The 12,500-nt window shown below is 39.4% G+C and overlaps 1 protein-coding gene across 1 annotated transcript in view; it reads left to right on the forward strand.

Moving 5' to 3' along the window:
• Positions 1-12,500, forward strand: part of plxnd1 (plexin D1) — an 88,770-nt gene that overhangs the window by 42,021 nt on the left and 34,249 nt on the right. Inside the window, exons 13-18 of the mRNA XM_046870331.1 lie at positions 1,295-1,440; positions 7,393-7,495; positions 9,945-10,084; positions 11,212-11,388; positions 11,470-11,554; positions 12,010-12,276. Of these exons, the coding sequence (XP_046726287.1) occupies positions 1,295-1,440; positions 7,393-7,495; positions 9,945-10,084; positions 11,212-11,388; positions 11,470-11,554; positions 12,010-12,276 (918 nt within the window). The remainder of the gene's footprint in view (positions 1-1,294; positions 1,441-7,392; positions 7,496-9,944; positions 10,085-11,211; positions 11,389-11,469; positions 11,555-12,009; positions 12,277-12,500) is intronic.

The raw sequence follows: 12,500 nt of genomic DNA on the forward strand, positions 1-12,500 counted from the left end.
ACGAGCGAGGAAACGAGGGACAGAGGGGAAAAAAAAAGAGGCCGCAAATGGCCTGTGAATGTAAACAGCTTAAAGAACAAAGAGAAAAACTTTCTTTCACTAGTGCACATTGTAGCACACACTCACACTCGCGCATTACACTCTTCACTTACTGTGTGTTTTATAACTTTGTGGTAATAGTTTGGGGAAGAAGAACATATGGCTGGAAAAGACTCACATTCAAGTACACAGTTGGAGGCATGCCTCTGAGCATAGAGCAATCTCCATGATGAAATAGTTTACATGGGTTAGAATGGAAGATCATCTGCTATAGAACCTCAACCCTACTGAACATCATCGAGATAAATTTGAATGCTGACTACACCCCAGGCTTCCTCACATCAGCTACACCAGTACCTGGCTTTACTAACTGAAAGTACCTGACTTAATCGAATGAGCACAAATCTCCACATGCACACTCTAAAATCTAGGGGATCATCTTCCCAGGAGAGTGGAGGTTATGATAACAGCAAATGAGGTGGAAATGTGGATCGGAGTGTTAAAAAAGCACATTACGAATCTTATGGTCAGGTGTCCGCAAATGTTTGATGCATATAGTGTATATCTTTTATACCAATAAAGGTGTTTGAGACAGAATGTTTTAACCAAAGCTATTTTCATACAATTTAATCAAAATTTCCAACAACAGAGACAAAGAGAGACAAGACAGAGAAAGACATAGTAATAGACAGAGCCATAAATACAATAGAGAGAAGCAACAGAGTATAAAATAATTCCATCAAAACAGTGCAGCAAAGCATTTTTGTCTTATAACTCAAAAACATGTTAACCAGTGGACACAACATCAAATGTCACATTAAATGAATGTATCATTAGTATTTATTCCTTATTTAAAGTTTTATTTAAAAATAGATTGTTTTTGTTTTTTAGTGCTGAGAACATTTGCTAACTTGGGAAAGTGGTAGCTCAATGGTTCAGGCTTTAGGGTACTGGTCAGAAGGTTGGGGTTCAAGCCACAGCACTGCCAATTTGCCACTGAGCAGAGCCCTTATCTCTCTCAAACTTCTCCAGGGGTGCTGTATCATGGCTGACACCATGATCTGAAGAAAAAAATGCCACTGTCCTATAATATATATGTGACAAGTAAAAGCCTGTCTCTTTAATGGAAGGACAATTATCGTATGCAGCAATCACACAATAACAGAGGGGTGCATGGGATTAGAAAAAGAGTGAAGCCTTTTAAAGTGTCAAACTGTAGCGCTAACTTTCTCTTCCTGTTTTGGATTTCCAACAGATTACTCCTCTGAGTGGTCCACTGAGTGGAGGAACACTTCTCACGGTGCAGGGGAGGAACCTGGGAAGCAGGTTTGATGGGGTGGAGGTCTACATCGGGGACGTGCCCTGCCAGTTGCTGCCACATCACTACACTGTCTCAGTCGAGTGAGTCCACCGTGCTTGCCGTCCATTTAAAAAAAGAATGGTTTAGTCGAAAGCTACATTAAATGGCCAGACGCAAATTTAAGTTTGGAACCAAGAATGACAATTAGTTACATGAGGGACATTGCAGCAATCAAACAGCAAGGATTATGTTCATGACATTTCAGAAGGAATAAACATTGGTCTTAGGAGAAAACAACTTTTTTGGTACACGAATGTAATCTAATTGTATTTAGTTTTATTTTATATAAAATATTAGTTTAATAATGCACACAAAAAAAAATACAAGATGGAATACTTCCCTGGAGAAACATTCAAGCAGGGCTTTGTGTGGTGCTACTTTTTATCCAGTTATAGTTACCTATAAGAGACAAGTGAGTTCCTGTAATCTCTTACAATTTTACACCCAACCAAAAATTTAAGACATTGGAAAGTGTAAGAAATTTCCAAGGACCTTTCTTTGTATGCACTGGTACTGGAGACTCATAAACATCTCTTTAGAGAAAAGGTAATTGTTCTGGTGATCAGCGATTTACCTTTGTTAAATAACAGAATGCTTATTTACAACGATATTAGAACGAGTGCATTAAAGTAAACCCATGATTTCAGTTACAAACCTTCTGACCAATCAGATTTGAGAATTCAGCAGCGATGCGGTTACTGTTTACACAGCTGCCAGTAGGATGAATAGCAGTGTAATTTACTAATCTGCAAGGTAATCACTGTTCGTAAAGGAACCTTCAAACCTATACACACATCCACACAGGTGGAAGGTCCAAGTTTTATTTGCTCAGGTGACAGCTCCACCTTGCCGACTGACAGGAAAATTTATACATTGTGAAATTAACGTGGCAGATGTTTTTCAGAGCCCTGCTCTCATACTGTCCATATCTTGAACGCATAGTGTATCCGACGGACAGTTACGCGAGGTCGTATAGGTATACGTTTCAATGTGTGAGCCACATGTCTATTTTTTTATTATTGAGCTGCAAAAACATCTGGTGTATCTGGCCTTTTTTTTTTTTCTCATCAGCACATGATTTCCTCAGCCTAATCATGTACAACACAAAAAAAATGAAGCCAAACTCAAAAGCAAATTATCTCAGTGATGAAAGATTGTGCTGCAAGATGGAGTTTATTGCAGCTGCAATGATGGATTGTCTTACGAATGTTGTTCATGGCCAGCGTTTGGTAGTAACAGGCGGGTCTGGATTACGTAATCTGATTACAGTATTTTATATCGCTAATGAGAGGAAATATGTGTAAGCAGACCTGGTGCTTTTTGCATAGACGTTAATGTTTTCTTGCTAAATCAGAGTCTGATTAGGAATGTTTTTGTGTGTATAAAAGCTTGTGTGGGATTTTTGGTGGGTTGGTCAGTTCCCCCCAAGTAAGTGTCAATAGGTACTGATGGGACCACTAGCATTAGGATAGTTGTGAGTCCTGGAGTAATGCCAAATCATGCCTGGGGTGCAGTCAGTGTTTCAGTTGATCCCAGAGGTGTTCAGTAGGGTTGAGGTCAGAGCTCTATAGCAGGCCATTTAAGATCTTCCACTTCAACCCATGTAAACTATGTCTTCATGGAGTTTGCTTTGTGCACAGGGGCATTGTAATGCTGGAACAGGTTTGGGTCTTCTAGTTCAAGTAAGGGAAATTGTAATGCAGCCGCAAACAAAGACATCCTATACAATTGTGTGCCTTCAGCTTTGCGGAACATTTTGGGAAAGAACCACATATGGCTTGAAAAGTCTGGTATCTCAACATGTTTGTTACTATGGTGTACTACTATTGAAAAAGTCTTTTTATTTATGTGTGGAAATATTTTTTTATTGGTATTTGATGATGGTCATGATTAAGTTTTTTCTGTATTAATGTTTTGTGCTTGCATGGCTCACAAGATTGTAAGCAGAAGTGCATTTTATTATATGTTAGTTATACATTTGACGAAACATATTTGTGATATAGTTTTAATTCTATATTGCCTGTCCCTACCTGGGGGAAATAAAGAGCTATGTAGAATATATGACTACAATATTTTTCCAGTCTTGTTTATGAATATTACTGATCTTGCATGTCATCTTATGTGATGCTGTAAATCGTATATAGTGCAGTATAACACATTCTTTCAGTCTGTTTAGATTTTTGATATGTGTCAGTGTCATTCATTGTAATTTTTTTAAGTGTAATTTTGTTTGTGTGTATAAGCATTTATGACATATGCAGTAAAAAAAAGAGCACTGAGCTTGTTAGGAAGCCGGACCCATGAACGGTGTGGTTCGTGGAGCTCAGGTTTAAACATGATTCAGCATCTTTGAGGCAGAAATGGTTAACAGTAATGCTGTTAACCCTTAAGCAGAACTAGAATCATAACCACTGCTACTGACTTCAGCGTGTCTTAAAACGCAAGTGTACACACAAAAATGCAAACTGTTGAGACAGAAAGATCTGAGCAATAAACAAAAAGAAATGGTTTGTAATGGGAACCTAGCGTAATTGTGCAAATCACAGTAGTAAAAAGGTTGGAAAATGAAAGGAAAAAAATGAGGCAGTGTTAACCTTTTTGTCATCCCCCTCACTCTGACAGTTTGCCTCAAGGGCCCAAGCCATTCAGACTCTCAGATTTCAATCCACTGATGAAGTCACATCAAAAGCAGTCATGTGACTGGCTGAGCAGTTCACTCAGCATGATGAGGTGATCCCACTGGACATTCCCAAGTCTGAAAAAATAACACACACACACATATACACACATATACACACACACACACACACACACACACACACACACACACACACACACACACACACACACAGGTTTGCTCTTTATGACAAGGATAGAAAATACAGTGCAGTTTAAGTGTGGTGTGTGGTGGGGGTGCACCTTCATGTCAATTAGGAGACTATACTTGTCACCTGACTAAATAAGGCAGCAATGCACAACTATGTGTGTGTGTGTGTGTGTGTGTGTGTGTGTGTTTCAACAATACTCATGCTACTTTGGCAGATTACTAAATTACACCGCTATTCATCTACATGCAGCTGTGTAAATGTTCCATGCACACACGTGCGCACACACACACGCACACACACACGCACACACACACACACACGAGCCCGCTCAGTGCTTACTCAGTGCATTGGGGACCAATGTCATTAAATCTTAATTAGTCTCAATTTCAGGGTGTTAAAACAAATAGCCAAGTCTCCCTTCTCTGACTATCCCATGTGTGTTTGTACTCAGGGCACATTATCCAAAACACAATCAACCCTATTGTTAGCCAATTTCGCTCAACATGCATGTTTTCACCTCCACACACATCCGTTTGCATATGACTTTTCTTCGATTTTGCCTGAATGAATTAACAGTGTGTAAATAACAATAATGGGTGAGTCAGGGTCAACAACCTATGTGCAATATGCATATATCACTATATTCATATAGACTGCCATATATCACTTAATGATAAATGTAGTAAATGACATGTCTAATTTTGACATTTCAGTTGAAGACTAACCCAGCTAAGAGTGAAATTTGAGCTACAAATTCTAGAGATACTGAAGAAATCAACAGCATGGAACACGATAACACATAGCACACGTACAAAATTGCTAACAGATGTGTTTAGCTATCTTAAGGCTCAATTATACTAAACTACACGCACACATCTCTGTGATCTCGGTGAGTGCCGCTTGTGCACATCCTCTAAGTAATATCTGCGTAGACAGCAGGGACATTTTGGCACTCTGCAATCCTTTACTGAATAAACCAATTCAATTCAGTTTTATCTGTACAAGGCTTTTAACAGTGGACATTGCCACAAAGCAGTTTTCAGAAATAAATATATAGTTTCTAAGTTACGATGGAATTGTGTTGCGATGACCAAAGGGGCTGGTGCTAGCTATAGGCAGAGCAGGCAATTGCCTAGGGCCTCAGGCTTCCAGTGGGGGTGTGGGGGGGCTCCATAACCCTAACAAACCTATACACTAGTTCACCAATCAAGACGGAAAGCGTAAGACACGGCTATTTATCCATTGGGTATAATTAACTGTCACTCACCTGAAGTGGAACTAGTTAATATCAACATTTAATGCGAGTTCCCACCATCTAAATGCAGTTCGGTAGCACCGACAAACAGGCATGCAAAGAAACTGCAGTTTGTGATGCAGTTTTTTTTGTTTGTGATGCAGTTTGTGATGTATTTTTCCTTATAAAGTATTATTAAAATAAACAGAGCCTTTATCTGCCGCTATGTGTCAGCACCATTTAAAGATGGATTATTATTTGCAGCCGGTTTATTCTGAGTTCAACTTTAAAAATACTAAAGAAAAAGTAAAGGTTTGTAAATAAAAACAGCAATAGCAGATGCAAGAATAAAATTACATTTTACCCCATTTTATTGTACAAAGTTGGCAAAAATGTTCATTATTCCAAATAGTGGGTAAATGTGTTACTGTAAATAAGTTACTGAACAAATGACTAAAAGTCTGGGGGGAATAAGGCAGTGTGTCTATGTGAGTTATTTATAATAAAATTCTAATCTTAAACCTACGAAAGTGAGCATTTGTAAGTAATGAGAAAAACAAAAGCAAATGATTCTTTTGAAGTGTAGCCTAGGAAAATGATATGTTATGGCTGAGGAAGATGATGCTGAGTCAGGTGACCTTTCATACCTTTTTTTAGTGTTTATCTTAGTTCAAGTTTAATTAATCTACACGTTTAAGTAAATATATAAAAGTACTGATCACAGGTTTTGTATAAATAAAAAGGTAAGAGGTTACATTTGTTTTATTTAGTCTGAAAGGTGGAATGAAGGCGGCTAGGGGGCCTCCAATATATATTTTGCATATGGCCTCCAAATGTCTACAACCAGCTTTGGATGACCCCATTGTAACTTGAAAATATCAAGTCGAGCATGGTCTAGCCTACCCAGGAGAAACTGTGTGGGGTATCAGTATAAGGTAGTATTTTATATAATAAACAAATTACAGTACATTTTATCACAACAATTTACACTACCTTACTGTATAAACTATATATGTGTCAGAGGGCATGTGGCTGAGCGAGAGTTCAGGAGTGAAGGGCATAGTGAGCATACGCTGCTACGCTTCCCTGCCAGTACCTGACTTTACTAACACCTTTATGGTTGAATAAGCACAAATCTCCACAAACACACCCCAAAACATACAGAAGGCTGGAGGTTAACAGCAAATGGGGACTATGTTTGTAATGAGATGTTCAAAAAGGATATACGAATCTTATGGTCAGGTGTCCACAAACTTTTGTCGCATAGCATTTAAAAAAGAGCGTATATGATTTTTGGCATAGCGCAGACACTCACCCTGGAGAAATACTTCCAGGATTAAAAAATCACCTTCTGTTGGCAAACGGTTTATGAAGGGAGAGCAACAGCTTCCAGCAGCTGACTGACTCATCAGGGAGGAAATAAAGATGAAACAGCGTGTTGACTAACTAGTTTCTATCCAGCTTTTTCTGAGCAAACACATTGACTGATGCTACTGGTGTTTAAAAGAGTTTTTCATGCCGCTTTAGCTAGATTAAGCTCTCGCTAACACACGGGGAGAGTACAACAGCAGGTTTATATTTGTGCTAACCGTTGTAGTTTGAAACCCATGAGGCAGCAAGATAATCTTCATGATTCAGTGCAGGGCCACGGTGCGGTTCAGCTCGAGGGGGTTAGTTTTTATCCACTCCAGGCAAAAACTAAAATCTCCTTTGATAATGTGTAATTTCTGTATTTTTTAAAGGCGTGATTCATGTAGACACATTTCAGACCTGCTGTATCGGCTGGTTGATCTGGACACATTTTTGATTTTGTAGTTGGGTAGTTGGGGGTTTTTCCTTCTTTTTTTTTTCCTCAGCTTTTTATACGAAAAAAGGTGAATGCATTTTGTTCAGCGTTCTAGCAACTGTTTTTAATTTTTTTTATGCTTCAGGTTGGTGTGTGTAACAGGAGCCTCATCAAAGGTGAAAAACAAAGTAGAAGTCAAAGTGGGTGAAAATGCAATGGGTTTTTCGAGGGAAGCCTTCTCATACGTGGTAAGTACTCTTAATATATAGATTATCTATCTATCTATCTATCTATCTATCTATCTATCTATCTATCTATCTATCTATCTATCTATCTATCTATCTATCTATCTTTATCTCTTTCTTCTTCTCTCTCACTCCCTGGTGTTATCATGTTATCATCACACCGTTGTTCTTTACCACTTCCTTCCAACTACGTCTTAGGCCTTGGCAGACTCGTTTTCTCTCGCTCTCTCTTGGCATATCTATCTCTCTGCATTTGTTTAGCGCTCTGTGTGAGAGGCTCCAGTGTGTGTTGAATGCTAACAGATGCTGATTATATTCAGACATGCTGGCATGTTGGAATCATCGTCCACAGAAAGAAATCAGTTCTCACCATTGTGAAAGCATATGTGTTTGTGTGTGTGTGTGTGTGTGTGTGTGTGTGTGTGTGAGCGATGGAGGCAGTGACACACAGAGCTCTCCATGGATAACACTCTCTAAGCACTTTTGTCATTTGCCAGACCCAGCCAGCAAAAACAACAACCTCGAACGTCTTCTGTCCGCATGAAAAAAGTTCCCATGTGAACTTGCGTGGAATTTCCCAAACTGCACAAAGAACACTGATCTCAGTTCAGTTCTGCTCTGCTGCTGATGATAGGTGTGGCCAAAACTCAGGAGCTTAGGTCTGATCTGAGATCAGTTGAGTTGAAGCGTGTTGGTCAGCGGGAATTTCTTCGGCATTGTTGTGTTGAAAACGTCTCGACTTTTTAAGTGTGGGCTGGTGGCTGATGTGAGTCATGTTTTTTTTTTCCTACATGAACTCACTGGCGGTGCATTAGTTAGTGTATGTGTGTGTGTGTGTGTTTAATAGCAAAACACATGATTACCTATCATGAACTCATGATAAGCTTGTCCTGTGACTATGCTTACTTTGAAATGTAAAGCAAATGCTTAGTGAAAATGAAGAGAGTGATGCATAGCATGGTGGAGAGAGAAAGAAACAGAGAGAGGGAGAAAGGCTAAAAAGAAAAAAGGATGTGAGTCTCCAAACCTCCTTCCTCAAATGTTCAATGCTCCTCAGGAAACATCTGCCTTAAAAACCCAACACACACACACACACACACACACACACACACACACACACACACACACACACACACACACACACACACACACTCTTTCAGATTCCATTTGTTTTTCTATCCCCGACTTGACCTGTGCTTTTATATTCATACACAAATACACAAAGGAAAAAGTCCACAAACCCCCAAGTCCTCAACCTCATATAAACCTTTTCTCACAGGAAGTGACATCACTTGTATATTTGGATCTCCCTCATGTTTGTGTGTCTGAATAGGCCCAGGTGAATGTGTCTGTTGTTGAGCTGACTATTTGACTTGTGTGTGAGTATGTGTGTGTGTTATATTTGCACATCAGTACCCTTTGCATGAGCTCTTCACGCCACATTGATTTTGAACTCCAGACCAGACCAGACCAGCAGGACTGATTAAGATCTGTCCTTTCTTGATTTGATCAAAGCGATGCCATCAGACACGAACAAACACACAGACACACACTTTTTTTTCTCTTCCTTTACAGGATCATTCTATGAGGATTTTTAAATGATCTCAGATTTTTATCTTAGCATTAATTTAAAGGATTACTCCAGTGCTTTTGAGCCTTTCACTCTTTACCCACCATATGGGCAGGGTAGGTGTGATTATCGCCGACAACCCCAGGATACCCGTGAGCAGATATCATTTGGGTGGTGGATCATTCTCAGCACAGCGGTGACGCCGACGCTGTAGTGGCAGCATTGTTGGATTTATTAAACACCTCGGTGTTACTGACAGTAAAACACCATCCTGATAATACCTGCTCAGTGGTGGTCTTAGTTGAAGTACGGAGCTGACAAACTGTCCTTACCAGCATAAGCGCTATATAGTCAGTATGAGTACCTGATAAAGTATCCTTGTGTAAGCTGTAACAATGGAAACAGTGTCATGTTTCCACAAAATAAGCGGAACCATATAAATCTGTGGTGTGTATTATAGCTGGCACTACTGTCTCAGCTGCCATTACAGAAAATAAATCAACGCCTCTAGATCAATTCTTTTCAGCTGAGAAGTGACTATAACGACTAGCCGCAATAATGTTATTAATGAAGTCAATATCAGAGGTTAGTCATGAAAACACTACAAAAGGTAACACTGTCCAGGAGCATCCACATGCTACTGTTTGAAACATATGGCATCATGACAAGCTTGAAAAAATGAAAGCAAAAGGTGTGAACAGAACCGTTGGCTGGAATTCAAGGATTTATCTCATGCAGTACTGATGTAACCAAATATCAATACTTATTTTTTTTGAAGAACAATATGATCGAAAAGAAATGCAACTACACATAAAAAAGGAGGCGCACCATTTTTTGCAACAAAAATAAATTCACATAAAAAAATTTATTTCCACCCTACAGGAGCCCAGGCTACTTGATTTGCACCCTGTAAGCGGCCCGATCGCCGGGGGAACCCGACTCACTATCAGAGGCACGTCGCTCGATGCTGGATCTACCGTCAAAGTAAAGGTGAACGCAACACAGGACTGCGAAATCGACAGGTGAGCACGAGAATTCTTAGTGATGAAGAGGTTTTTTTACAAATTCTGCAGATAACGTAAATAATAGGATTATGTGAGATGCTCTCACTTTTCATCTTACTCAAATATCATCGTTATATGCAAAGAAAGAACGCTACAGTTAGTTTTTATGTCAGGGGTACAAATATAAATGCGTTATCCTCAGAGACATCATGAGGAGAGATTGAGGATTTTAAGTTTGGGCTTCACGATATAATAAATGTAAGATTTCAATCTAATGTATTATACATTCTGGGAAGAGATTGAACTATGTAACAATATATTAGTGAAATCTTATCCTTTTTTTGCTTTCTCAAGCTACAAAGTAAATATAATTTGGCTCGTCATCTTTGAATAATTTCCACTATATGGACAAAAGTTTTTAAACACCTTACTATGCGAATCGTGTATATTATTTGAATATACATTCCAGATTTAATCCCATTTCCTGTTATAATAAACTCCACTCTACTGGGAAGATCTTCTAGATTTTGGAGTGTGCTTGTGGAAATTTGTGCTCATTCATCAAAAAGAATGTTAGGAAATTCAGGTATTGATGTCGGTGAGGTGAGGTGAGGTGAGGAGGCCTGAGGTGCAGTTAGCGTTTACATTTATCCCAAAGCTGTTCAACAGGGTTGAGGTCAGAGCTCTATAGCAGGCCGCTCAAGATCTTCCACTCCAAACCATGTAAACCATATCTTTATAAAGCTTGCTGTGTGCACGGAGGCATTGTCATGCTGGAACAGGTTTGGGTCTCCTAGTTCGAGTTAAGGGAAAATGTAATTCTTCCGCATCCAGAGACATCCTGTACAATTGTGTGCCTTCAAACTTGTGGTAACATTTGAATGGAAAAGTCACATATGCCAATACTTGTTTTCATATAGTGTTATATATTATGCTTGGACATAGTCAGTCCACATCCTTTTGTTCAGGGTTTGCTTTGATTAATAGGTGAATGTGAGACTCGACTTGGACTGTGTGGGCTGTGATGGATGTTAGTTTTGCTTATTGATCTTAAATACAGACCGCAATACCTGTGATCCACTTACAGCTCTATTAAACATTGATATCTGCTCTACAGTTTTAACATTCCTATTTTCGTTTCACAGCTTGTCTGATGACGTGATCGAGTGCGTGATGCCACTGGCTGTGTCCGACCTCGCAGATAACGTGACAGTATGCGTGGAATATGACGAGAGGCCGTGCGAGAGAGATCTTAGCACCTTGTTCTTCTATGAAAATAACCCCGTCATCAGTAGCGTAAAACCTAACAAGAGCTACCTGAGGTAAGATACACACAATGGCATGTTAAAACATTAAGAGCTACCTCCAGTGACTTCTCTAGTGACCAGCTGTGTGTTTTCCAGTGGTGGGCGTGTCATCTCAGTGAATGGTCAAAGTTTTGATCTGGTTCAAACAGCTAAAATGCACGTGGTGGGGATCGGCCATTCAGTAAGTAGCTTTCCATAGGTAATATTCTATAATAGCAAGGCTCTGACTAGAGCTAATTTAATGTTTTTTTTTCTAGTTAATTTACAGGTAATTGTAACTACAAAATTATAAATGTACAGTAGATGATTGGTAGCATTTTGGAAGGAATCTCCAGTTTCAGTATAATTGCTGCTTTACATTAACTGTCATTGGAAAGTCTTTAGAGGAATTTTGTAATATAACAAGCTACATTTTGATCTTAAAATATAAAGAAATCACAATAATTTGCTGTCGTATAAGAGGAATCAAACCCTTCGAAACATTTTGTTCATAGGAAAATAGGCAAATCCACGCATGAAACAGTACATTATGATTACAAATACTACAACTTGGACTACAAAGAGAGAAAGTTACCGTTCATATAGACGCCGGATTCCAGTGAACCGTGTGACTCTAGCATGCTTTCTGATTGACAGGTTTGCACCGTTGCATCGCCCAGTCTCATATTATGCCACTCCCCAGCAGCCAGACAATCGCAGCAGGCCATGGCTCAGTTCTACCTGAATGGAATTTTGTACAGGCGGAACGGCCATGCCTCCTCCGAGCTGGACATGGATGAGGACGAGGAACCTAATGCTGGTTACTTCCCGTTTGAGTATGTAGAAGACCCTCAGTTTTACACTGCCAACAAAGAGAAACTGATCAAGCATCATCCCGGGGAACCACTCACACTCATCATCAATGTAAGTGTTCATGGGTGTGCTGAAACAGTGAAATATATATACACTCAATGTAGAGTTTATTAGCAACACCTGTACAACCTGGTTTTTCTTACAAAAGCTTTGACACAGCAATGGGTTCTAGGGATTGTAAGATTCAGCGGTTTGCATCGGCGCATCGGCATAAAAGTTAACAAAGTCATGCATCATTTTAAGAAGTGTGCATTGGATACAGCATTTGCATCATA

Source organism: Silurus meridionalis, chromosome 17, assembly GCF_014805685.1.
Source record: "Silurus meridionalis isolate SWU-2019-XX chromosome 17, ASM1480568v1, whole genome shotgun sequence".
Lineage (NCBI taxonomy): Eukaryota > Metazoa > Chordata > Actinopteri > Siluriformes > Siluridae > Silurus > Silurus meridionalis.